This window comes from Danio rerio, chromosome 9 (assembly GCF_049306965.1).
Source record: "Danio rerio strain Tuebingen ecotype United States chromosome 9, GRCz12tu, whole genome shotgun sequence".
Lineage (NCBI taxonomy): Eukaryota > Metazoa > Chordata > Actinopteri > Cypriniformes > Danionidae > Danio > Danio rerio.
The window spans coordinates 9,583,940-9,596,185 of NC_133184.1; the positions used below are offsets into that span (position 1 = coordinate 9,583,940).

Sequence of the window (12,246 nt, forward strand, 5' to 3'; positions counted from 1 at the left end):
AATCATAAGACATATTTAAACTAATGACTTTTAATAAAAATGTTGACAGAGGTTTTGTAATACTAAGAGCAGAGCATTATTTAAATGCACATTTTCCGTGGAATGATCTATTTGAGCTAGCCTGAAACCTTCATTTGACAGAAGAAAAAACATGATTGGGCAAACAGCATATGCCTGTTCTTAAAAAGGATTCAGTCTGTGTTTTCATTTTGTAATAACAACTTTTATTCAACCAGGTAAGTCAACTGAGAACCAGTTCTCATTTACAATGACGACCTGGCCAAGAGGCAACTTGAAAGACAGATGCAGATGCAGATAATTGTAATCTAAATTTGTCATTTAAGTGAAAAAGTTCTAGAGCAGAATATATTTTATTCTTTTTGTTTAGTTTATTCTTTTTTCCTATGCTGCTTAAAATAAGGCTTGTAGATGCTCTGTTATGTTCTGTAATGTTCGCATGTTAAAATAAATCAGTATTTTAAAATGCAAAATTTTACGTGTCACAAAATAGGCACGTCAATTATTTTTTTTTTTATATAAAATAATATTTTAATATTAATCTGTTAACGTTAACGTTTAATATTCGTTTAACGAGCGGCAAAATTAACCGAAATGAGCATCCCTAACTCACAGCCCTCATATTAGCTGCCCAATAGTATTGACGAAATGTGGGCAGCTCTGATTTCCATAGATTTTTGCAAATGAGGTTTTGAAATTCTGTGTGCCCTATATCCCCAAAAATCACAGAATCTAACAATTTAAACAAGGATTTTGGATGAAATATGGGTAAACTCTGAAAAAGATAAAGAAAAGAGGCAAAATAGCCATCTTGATATCATTAATTTGACCTATTAATGATAATGGAAGAATGCTCCATTTGTCATTGTCATTTATAATTGCTTTGGTTTCCAAAGGAAAATAAATGCAAAAGCAAGTCTGACAATGATTACATATCTCAAATTCTTTTAAAGTATTCATTTCTGCAACCAGATTTCTTTGTGGAATAAATCAGGTCTTGATTGCTCTGTGTTTCTTTAACCTTTGTTCGTGATTTTGAGGATGAAGGCATGTTACACAACCTGTCTGGCGTCAGTCTAACTTGGCTGCTTTCACAGATGAACCCTCAAATCACCATGTCTGTTAAAGTTACCCTATTCTGTACTGTACTGTACTGTACTGTTATTATTTCATTGTCCTGAACTGCCATGAAAGAACACCATGAGTTGCCAAAACAATTAGCTTGAGTCAATTGTTTTAAATCCGCCAAGACAAGCATGAACACACACACAAAAGTTTCAAGGTCCTGAGAGGTGCTTTGAAATGTGCGTATTTATTCAATGTTTGACATAATCTAAACTGAAACAGGAAGACAGGGCAAGACAAAGATTAGCTCTTCCTCTTTTCAAAAGCAGCCAATAGCATTCCTTTTATTTCTCAACTGCGCAAGTCAGAGGAGTTAAAGCACATCACACTCATCCCAAAAATGAACATTACCTCCCTAATTACTTACTTTAGTGATTTTATTTATTTTTCCATTTCTTCTGTTGAACCCAAAACAAGATTTTATAAAGAATGTTGGGTGAAAAATGAAGCCATCATACATCATAAATCTTACATCCATAGGAATAATATATAGCATACTATAGAAGTCAAGGGCTGCTGCTTTCCAACATTCATTCATTCATTTTCTTGTCGGCGTAGTCCCTTTAATAATCCGGGGTCGCCACAGCGGAATGAACCGCCAACTTATCCAGCACATTTTTACGCAGCGGATGCCCTTCCAGCTGCAACCCATCTGCAACCAGTGCATAATTTGTGAATTGCGATGGTCCCGAAACAGATCGGGGTAATGGATCCGGCATATTACTCGAGGATGTAGTGGTGTTGTGCACAAAATTGGAGCGGGGGGTTTGGGGATTGTCACGGACAAAAGTGAAGAGGGTTAGGGAGCTGCAGAAGAAAGTAATAGTGGATCGGGGAGGGGAGTGGTTGAGGAGGGGGATCGGTAAAATGAGGTGCCGATTTAGATGTCATAGGTGCGGATCCGGATTCGGCGTGTTCCAGCACAAATTAAGCCCTGGTCACAACCCTTTATACACTCAAATGCACCTAAATTTGAAAATGTATTTGCCTTGTCCTACTACTTTATTTTTCTTCCATTTTATCTCTGTACTTTTTTCTGTTATTGCACTTGTGTGTTCTTTGTTATCCAAAAAAAAAAGAAACTTCCTTGTGCAAATCATCATGGGTACATGACGTGTCTATTCAAAATCCCTCATTCCAATGTCCTCTTCAAAGTGGCCAGTTTTAAACACTTTGGTTTGGAATGACACTTTAATATGGCGGTAATTACTGTTTCACTCAATAGTGCCCTTTGGAGGGTGATATACTGTTTCCTGTTCTGGAATGCACCAACTGTTGTTATTGAAAATTCAAGGATCTATTTCAAAAAGGTAGAGGTGTGTCTTTTGTATCCTTGCGAACATGCTCACTGGCCTCTGTCCATCATGGCCTCCTAACCACCCAATAGGGTATTTGCACAGCTAGATAGTGTTTTTCAGCCAGCAACAAATTTAAGGTAAAAGGTTTATGTGACTATTTTTAAGTTCATAAGGTTTCTTTTACATCATTGATGTAATTAAAATACAATCAGTTTAATAAAGCATTAATTTAGTTGTTCAAGCATAAAACGCGATGAAAGATTGTTTAAACACAAGCGCCGTCAGTAGCAGCAGGCTAGTGCGGAAAATACTGTGATAAAATACATTTCCATATTTTACAGACATAGAGTGAAAAAGTGACATTTAATTAAGTGCTTCCTGTCTGGTCTGATACCCACTTTGTATTGTTTATCAATCAGACAATGAAGATCACAGATTTTTAAAGAAATCAGAACATGAACGTGGTGATTTTGTAATGGTGTGACAGTTCACCAGAAGCCTTCAGGCTGGCTGACTGAAAATTTTGTCTGTGTAAATATACCCCCTTCATGCCTCTGTTCCCTCTCCACCAATAGTTTGGTGTGCGGTCTGCCTGAAAATGGCTGGCATTGCATCAGAGCCCCTTCAAATCTGTAAAGCACTTTGAGTTCTGTTTACCACTTTATATTTGGCCCACCAATTGAAAAGCACTTTTAAAGTGTACATGTTGCTCATTCTCTTTCAGTTCGCCACAGTCAGAGAAGGCATCTGCAGGCAGCTCGTTTAATCATCAGTCCCGGATCAACTGTGCCCACCGAGCCTCAATCTCCTTCATACAGAGCCTCTTCAGCCATCCTGAATCACATACTCAGCCAAGTAGAGGAGGTTGTTCCCGGAAACCTTACCTCAAGAGACCCTGAACCAACACAAAACACTCTGACAAGCCATACAAAAACAGAAGACACTCACAACACTGATGGAAAAAAGGCCGATTCAGCTCAAGGGCAGCTCTAAGCAGTGTTCAATTCTCGATTGTTTGTTTTTGCTGCTGTAATAGTTTATTTAATTTTGCATGCAGTACGTGTCACAAATCAGTGGCAGAGGGAACAAACTAACGAACAGGTTGAGTCCAAAAATGGTTACGCAATAAAAGCTGCATTTAATTCATCACTAAGTGGTTCTTTTCTACATTAATAGTGAAACACGTCAAAGTCGAGGGTTACAAAAGTAGGACATAGCATTAAAAGACTTTAGACATCTTAATTTTCATCTGACCATGATGAAAACATCTTAAAAGACCATCATTTTAAATAATTTCTGAAATGCCTGTGTGTGCTAAGCACAGATAGTCTACTTTTTTCTTTTGTTTGACCATTAAATCCATTAGATCCTTTCTGAGAAAGGGCTGTACTGCCTGAAATGATTGACAAGATGATAAGGAGGATTTAATAGGCCAATTATCTGGTTCTCTCCAGATATTTATCTTATGAAGCTTATAAGAGCATTTGTAGATGTTATGTTATTTCTTAAACCATGAAGAACTAAATTATTTAATTCACGTCAGCCTTACCAGCTCAAGTTTATTTACATTTGACATTAGCAAAAGCTTCAATTTCAGTCCTAAAATCTTGCCTTCTGGCTCTCTGTATCTAAAAATCAGGACCAGGATTGTCCTGCAGACTTCAGCTTACCTCAACACACCTGTCTGCTAATTTAGTATGCCTAGCCCTAAAGCTGCGGTCACACCGGACTTTCTCCCCATAGACTTCCATTTATACGCAGGCGAATACGTCAGACCGGAAACGCAAGCTTATGCAGTTCGCTGTGTTACAAAGTTCAAGCTTGGTGAACTCTGACCTGCAAAGTCACATAACTTGACTGCGTTAGACCAATCGGGGATCAAAACATGACCTCTCTGGACAAAAAATGTAAAATATGGACCAATCGTTCACTTTTTTTATGTCTAATCATCTTGTTTAATCCCGCCCCTTTTCGCAGCACCGCACGACAGAATTTTGCAAGCTTCAACTCTAGTGTGACTGCTGCATAAGACCTTGATTAGCTTGTTCAGTTGTGATGAATTAGGTTTGGAGTTAACGCAGAACACTGGCCCTGCAGGAGTAAGATTGGAAACCTCTTATTCCAAAACAATGGCTGCATCCAAAAATCGCAGACCTCCCTACTATATAGTATGTTAAAAACGGTATACAAGCCGAGTAGTATGTCAGCATTTATAAAATTCGAAAAACAGTAAGCGAAAAGCACCCGGATGACCTACCACTTTCGGTGAGATTTTGAAGTCCGCATCATACCCGTCAACCATCCTGTTTTCCCGGGATTCTCCTGTATTATACAGTTCTCTCCTGCTATCATCCCGCAAAGGTATTTTCCCGTATTTCTCCTATATTTTTAGTCTTTTTTTGAAGGGTGGCAAATAAAGAGTCAAGTCTCCCTATACGCAACCCATACTGCCAAATTACCAGGGGGCGCCTCATGCTCTTAAATGTGAGTCTGTTCTGTGCTTTCGCTTTGTTTAGGCATAAAAAAAAAATTTGAAATAAATATTAAACATCGCGTTTCCCTTTCCTTTTCATTACAGGTGCCGTCTCCCCTTATGCAATCCTCAAAACAGTCATATAGCGGGGCGTGACTGTCAGCTGACGCGCTCCATAGTGATAAATACACTCTGTTTCCCAGATTCAAACAATCAAATAAACATAACTAATAATATCTAAAGATGCCGATCTTGGTGTTTTTGTTTTTGTTTTTTTCAAACACTAAATGAGCAAAAAAGTTAGGAAAGCAATCGAATGCTTTTATTATAACGTGAGATGTGTGCATTTTTAAAGTGACATCCCTTATTAATGGTGGGCATATCTCTCATTTACACATCCCAATGTTGACAGGTATGGTGCGCATCCTATCGATGCTATGCTATCCCATGGTACACAGCAAGAGAAATCATGAATGGGAGTGAAGCGACGCAACGGATGCAGGTAGGTCACATGATGATGACAAAACGGCGGATGTAGTATGTCTCAGTTCTATTCATACTGCTCACATTCATACTGTATAGAACATACTTTTCGAAGGGTTAATAAGTAAATTCAAACTCTAATGCAGTACCTAGGAGGTGATTTCGAACATAGCTAATGTGTACCTTATTGAACAGGCAGTAATAACTTATTTAGCATGTCCTAAAGAAAATAATCTCAAAGCAAATATAACAATACTAAAGTTTTTTATAACTGCACTTTTTTGTCACATAAGAATGACTGTTCTGTCATACAGAAGTACAGTGAGAAAGTGGCTATAAATTATAAAAATAAATTGTTGACTTTTGCCATTAACATTAGGGAATTTGCACCATACTTCTAGCTCAAATTGCAGTCACATTTACCATTGTCAGAAATTTTCAAAACCTCCAAGCATGGACAGAGAGAGCAGCAGCAACTTAACCAAATGAGTTGAGTGAAAATGGCAAGAACATGAGGCTGACTGCCATGTACTTGGGCTAAATACCTTAGACAGATGGCAAATATCTGCTAAAAGGAGTTAGAGAAGATAGAGAAATGTAGAAATGTCTTGCAGCCAAGCACTGAGAAGAGAGCGGAATGTATGGAATTAAATAGAGCACTGTGACAGCTCTCTGAACCGGATACAGATCATGAACTAACGTAATATTTGATATTATGTGTATATATGTGTCTGTGTATACAGTCAAGCTTAAAATGATTCAATGATACCCCTGGCAAATTCTGAATTCTAAGTTACTTTATTCAATAAGCAAGTTTTTTGTTTTTTTTTGTTTGTTTGTTTGTTTTCAGAAATGACACATGCTTCTCTCAAAAGAAAATCATTGTGGAAAAATATTTATCAGCTTTATTTTTATTTGAACAAAAACTTTAAATCAGATTTTGCCAGGATTATGAATAATTTTGGGCACACTGACAAGTTTAGAGTCAGAATTTCTTTCATGTTTTTTAAAAGAAAATTATTCTGATCATCAAGGTGGCATTTATTAAATGTCAAAAAGTTAAATTGTTAAATATTTATTCAAAATTTAAATATTTTTTTTTTATTGTATGTAGTTGAATGGATGAATGATCACTCCAGTCATTACTGCTTTTATTAATAATAATAATAATATTCTAGTTCTAATAATAACAATAATAATTCATATTAGAGGGATTTTTTCTCATGGAACACTGAAGACTGGCGTAATAAAGCTGAAAATTCATCTTTAAAATTACTGGAATAAATTATTAATATTGTAAAACGGGTATACTGTGGGTTGAACAGCTCTCTTGTCAATATTTATTCAGTGCATTTAAAATTGCAGTTTTTTTTTTTCCAACCAAGATTTTGGTAAAATATTTAATAAAATTCAAGGTTATTTAAATAAAATTTGATTTGATTTGATTGATTAATTAACTAATTTATTTATTCATTAGGGCTACTTCCATCAATGTGGTTGGATTTGTCCATATTTTACCCAATTTGGACTGAAACGTTCAAGCACTTTGTGTAGAATATATTTGACAAAATTATTTGTATTGACAATCAAATTAGTTTATTATTCATTTATTCATTTTCTTTTCGGCTTAGTCCCTTTATTAATTTAGGGTCGCCACAGCAGAATGAACCACCAACTTATCCAGCATATGTTTACGCAGCGGATGCCTTTCCATCTGCAACCCACCTCTGGGAAATAGTTCTTCACACACATATTTTTTTTATTTAAGGCTGTCAGTAAATTATTATATATCTAAAATAAATTTTCAAGATTCCCGTACTGAGTTGTGGCCGTACAACTAAACAAAATCGGTCAACAAAAAATAAGACAGTTTTATTTGGGTAAACTGGCTCAAGTTCATTATGTGTAGGAGGTAGGTATGCTATATGATAAGAATATCAATAGAGCAGCAGCAGTTGCATAACAAATGATCTATAAACAAATTGCATAATGCGCTCCTCGATTGGGGGTTGCCCCGCCTGCGACAGTGTTGCCTTTTATTTCCCTGCCCTCTCTAGACTCCCAGACGGACTAATCTTTTGGACAGATCGTGAAATTAGGTAAATAGGCAACGGCAGCATTCGCGTCCATATCACAGAGGACGTGTTTTCTCGTTTCCCTGTCAAGCGTGTCCTTCTTCTCGGGACATCTGTAACCAGGAAGTGGAGCCCTAGTTAGTCCTCGATCAGTTGTTTGTACAATGCGCGCTTAAAAATCAGGACTGTAACTCTGTGTTCGTGATAAGAGATCGTGTCATGGCGCATGTCGGAGCTCGCCGTGTCTGCTCGTGATGAGGCAGTACGTCAATGTCCCGCTTATATGACATGGTAAGTGCGTTTGTTTTCTTTTACAGAAGTAAAGCAGACCGCGAGACTTAACAACAACTGTTGAAAGTCTGTCTAAATACATGTAAACTATGGGATTGGATGTTAGCGTGTTTGACAGGATGTTTGTAGCCAACTCCTGTGGCGTATTCTCGAAGGTCACAAGCGACAACTTCAATCTACCGCTATTAACAGGCATCTGGAATACTGTATGATAATCGCGACGCACGCATGCGAAAACTGACAGTGCAGTCGGCTGCGCCGTTCATAAAAGGGATAACTTAGTTCACCCAAAGAAAGCGTGCTTTAATTACTCAAATGATTATAAACTTTTAATGACTTCCTTTCTTCTGTTGAACCCAAAACAATATATTATGAATGTTGGGTGGAAAAACAACAAAACAGAAGTCAATGGCTGCTGCTTTCCAACATTCCTCACAATATCTTGTTTTGGGTTCAACAGAAGGAAACAAGTGGAGTAAAGTTTACCATGGTGAAAATTATTTTTTTTAGGTAAACTAGCCTATTGTAACACATCCAGTTTTCACTGTTGTTTTAGCTTGTTTTATTTCTGCAGAAAGCCTAACAATAACAAAAGAAATCATAAATATTATATCTCATTTACTTTTAGCAGTTGAACCAATAGTGTATTAACGCATAAGTTGTTCAGTGCTTATATCTGGTTTATGTATTCATTCATAGTGATGTAAACAATCAAGTAAAGTTGACTGAACATTACTAATAATTTCGCATTTTGGTGCTTTCACCTAAAAATACGAGTTAATAACTTGTATTTAATGAAAATGCATTAACTTAAGATTTCAAGTATAATAAGCTCAAAATCACAAATAATCCTTTGAAAAAAATAGGTCGTTTTTAATGTAGTCTTGACTGTAAAATTCTAACATGTGCAACCTTTTACTAAAGATTTTTTATTTTTTTTTATCAGAAAACAAGGCTTCATGTATAATCATTCACCATAATGGGAATAAATGGCTACTTATTTTTCTTTTAAACAATTTTTTCATAGTATAAAATTACACACACAGATACACTGAACTGAACAATTTAAGCATAATCTACCAAACCAGCAAGTTAAATAAACTTAAATATACAAGTTTTGGGAGACTCTGTTACTCAATTAAATTGAGGCAACGAGTTTGCTCAATTAATTTTGTTCAGTCAACTTATTAGGGTGTTCGGTGTGTGTGTGTGTGTGTGTGTGTGTTATTAATTTGATCAAATTGTTAATGACTGCACCTGAATGTAAGCTTACAGTATGTCTGATTTGACTACACTGTAAAAAAAAAATCATTGTAAGCTAACAGTTTGTCATTTATGGTGTTTTCCTTGTGTTTTTGAATTGAATTATAGGATATTTCTGCCAACAATTTATGATGTTAAAAAGTTGTATTTTTATTATTTATTTACGAGCAATTCCAGCGTTATGGATAACTCAAAGCAGAAATTCACATAGAAAGTATTTGTTATCATTATATTGAACCATCTGTTTATATTTTCCTAAACTACTAACCGCAGAGTTAAGGGATCAGAAAAATTACCAATTTGTAAACATTTTTTATACTTTAAATGAGGAAAACAAACATGCGTTATGGATGTAACCAAAGAAAGTCAGTGAGTTTACTGTATACAACATTCTTTGTTGAAATTCAGTGAATTAAACTGCACAACCCAAAAGAAACAATGCTAACCATCAAAAGAATAAGTGTTGGCTCTCTATAAAACAAACATGATAGATTTTATTTTATTTGCCATTTTTGTATTTATGAGGAAAAAGCTTGACATCTCTTTGTATTGATGTTACAGGTGTGAAATTGGCACTTGCGTGACTTTGGTAAATTAAATATAATTGTTTGAAAACATTGACTGAGACAGTTTTGAGTATTTTTACAGTACTGTAGAATACAAGCCTACACAAAATACGAAGAAAAGCTTTCACTATTTTGGTAAAAACATAATTTTTTCATGGCAAGGTTGACATTTGCATGGAATTGCTCTTATTCGTTCATTTATTCATTCATTCATTCATTCATTCATTCATTCATTTTGGGGGACGGTTATTATATACGTTTTATTGACATTTTTAATAGTTTGAAGTAGGGAAAAAAAAATTTTTTTTGGGTTGGTAGAGATAACGGTACAAAAACTTGGTCATAAAATGCCAATGCATTTTTTTTGTTTATTAAACTGTCTATAAAATCACTTTGTTCAACTGCAGAGTTGAATTGTCAACATCAACAGACAGCAAAGCAGAGATCAATGACCCAAAGTGTAATTCATAGCCAAAAATAAACGAAAAGCAACTGTGAATCAAAAAACAAAAAAAACAAACAAACAAAACAAAAAAAAAAAACAGAACCTGTTAATTAATTAATTGGATACTTTTTTTTCAGTGTAGTCTGTCACAGGGGTGCTGATATTTGTTTTTGTGTAGTTTTGCTTTTACATAGCTCCAGAAAACAGTTCTACTGTCAGCCTATCACAAAATTAAATGATTTTAAAATGATCCATACTGGGTTTATTTTGCAGTTATGAATAGCAGACTATAGAATATCCAGTCTAAATACAAAATTTATTGATATTATTTTTTTATTATTACATTTATTACTGTATTACTACAACTTCAGGGTTACTTGGTTAGAATTGTCGCCTCACAGCAAGAAGGACACTGGTTCGAGCCCCGGCTGAGCCAGTGGGCATTTCTGTGTGAAGTTTACATGTTCTCCCCGTGTTGGCATGGTTTTCCTCCAGGTGCTCCGGTTTCCCCCACAGACATACGCTAGGTGAACTGAATAAACTAAATTGGCCATAGTGTATGTGTGTGAATGCAAGAGTGTACAGTAAGGGTGTTTCCCAGCACTGGGATGTAACTGAAAAGGCATCCATCCACTGTGTAAAACATAAGTTGGCAGTTCGATCCGCTGGTTGTAGCCCCTGATTAATAAAGGGACTAAGCCTAAGGAATGAACTGCATCTTTATAATATTGCATAAAAGCAATGAGCTTTTGTAGTAAAACTGTTATATAATATTATTTTGCAACCAGTAATTCTGTCTTATAATTTCAGAAATATGATTGTTGTTTACAAAAGTAAAACTTTCCATTTATCCGCACTCACTCTGTTTTAAAACACCATGAACTACTTTGTGGAACATGAAAGATTATATTTTGAGAAAAAGGGCTGTTGTTTGGCTCCCAGCAAAAAAAGATAGACCTAACAGGGCTTTCATTTTGTTTTATCCATTTATTTTCTTTCTCATTCAGTCTGTCGTCTTTGATTTGTGCAAACAAAATGAAAGCTCAGTTAATGTCAGTCAGCCCTGAAAAAACAAGTGAATAATTTAGTCATTTTTGACCGCTGAATTAGAGCCAGACTGATTTCTTTTTTAGAAGCTGATACCCATATCAGGGAGTTCAAAAACAATACTGATATATATATCGTCTGATGTTCTATATTTGCATATTATAGTTTAGTACCAGTCAAAAGGACATGTTCTCTTTAACTTCATGGGCTTAATTTTTTTTTTAATTGCATCTTAATGGGATTACATTTTTGTAATCAAAAGGGTTATTAAATGAAGTCATGAAACTTGTACAACCAAATTACAAAAAAACAAAAAAAAAACTAGAAACTACACTGTTCTGTACTCTGTGAAAAAAAAATATTTGTAAGCTATAGTACACTATATAGGGTTCTATGGTTTACTGGTACTATGATAGTATTGCAATAAAATGGCTCCAAAATACTGTAGTTTTTAAACGGTAGTATCGTCATTAAAGGTTTTTCTAAGATAGATAATGTTGTATGTGGAAAAGTCACAAAAATGCTCACACGTTTGAGCAACATTAAACCATTATACTTGTTGAGCCCTTTAAGGCTGCAAAACTGTGCAGAATGTGCGCTTTTTTGGTAGCCTATTGCATGTTTTCTACCGCTTCAGTTTGAACGCACATCTGAATCAGTTCATTTCTGTTCCTGTTAAGATGATTTATTAGCAACAGCGACAATCTCTTTAATAGAACAACTCAAAAAGTGAAATTTTGAATTACTCTGGATTGTTACCTGAGAAGACTGAAAGCAAAAATAGATGAAAAACCCAAAATAGCAACAGGAAACTTTGAACGATTTTTGACCATTCATATAGCCTAAATTTGTTGGGAAAATGCTCTTTTTGTAACAAATTTAATTCGGTATAATTTGTATCTTTATTTTAATCCATTTTTTGTTGCCTTTAAGGAATTATGAATTTAATTCAAGTAGGTCTACCTGACATGTAAAATATAGTATTTCTGACTGTTTTCTTTAGAATTTGAGTTGGTATTGTGATTCTTCAGCTAGTATCGTAAGATTAATTAATTGTATCGTGGCAACCCTTGTAAGCTAACAGTTTTTCGTATTTTATGATTCATTGTTTTTTTTTATTTACTTTTTTAGAGTTGGATCATGGGATATGTCAACATTTTAT

General features: G+C 35.1%; 2 protein-coding genes across 5 annotated transcripts in view; both read left to right on the forward strand.

The window, feature by feature from the left end:
* The window catches only part of cfap91 (cilia and flagella associated protein 91), a 57,210-nt gene extending 53,620 nt beyond the window's left edge, over window positions 1-3,590 (forward strand). For all 3 annotated transcript variants that reach the window (XR_012385173.1, XM_073912501.1, XM_001333308.8), the window contains one exon: window positions 3,166-3,590. Coding sequence is in view for 2 of the 3 variants with exons in the window: in XM_073912501.1 (XP_073768602.1) it covers window positions 3,166-3,434 (269 nt within the window). In the remaining variant the exon portion in view is untranslated. The remainder of the gene's footprint in view (window positions 1-3,165) is intronic.
* A 3,870-nt stretch (window positions 3,591-7,460) lies between these two features.
* The window catches only part of nr1i2 (nuclear receptor subfamily 1, group I, member 2), a 65,419-nt gene continuing 60,633 nt past the window's right edge, over window positions 7,461-12,246 (forward strand). Inside the window, exon 1 of one of the 2 annotated variants that reach the window (XR_012385004.1) lies at window positions 7,461-7,763. Coding sequence is in view for 1 of the 2 variants with exons in the window: in NM_001098617.2 (NP_001092087.2) it covers window positions 7,743-7,763 (21 nt within the window). In the remaining variant the exon portion in view is untranslated. The remainder of the gene's footprint in view (window positions 7,764-12,246) is intronic. The other variant, NM_001098617.2, reaches the window with a different exon arrangement.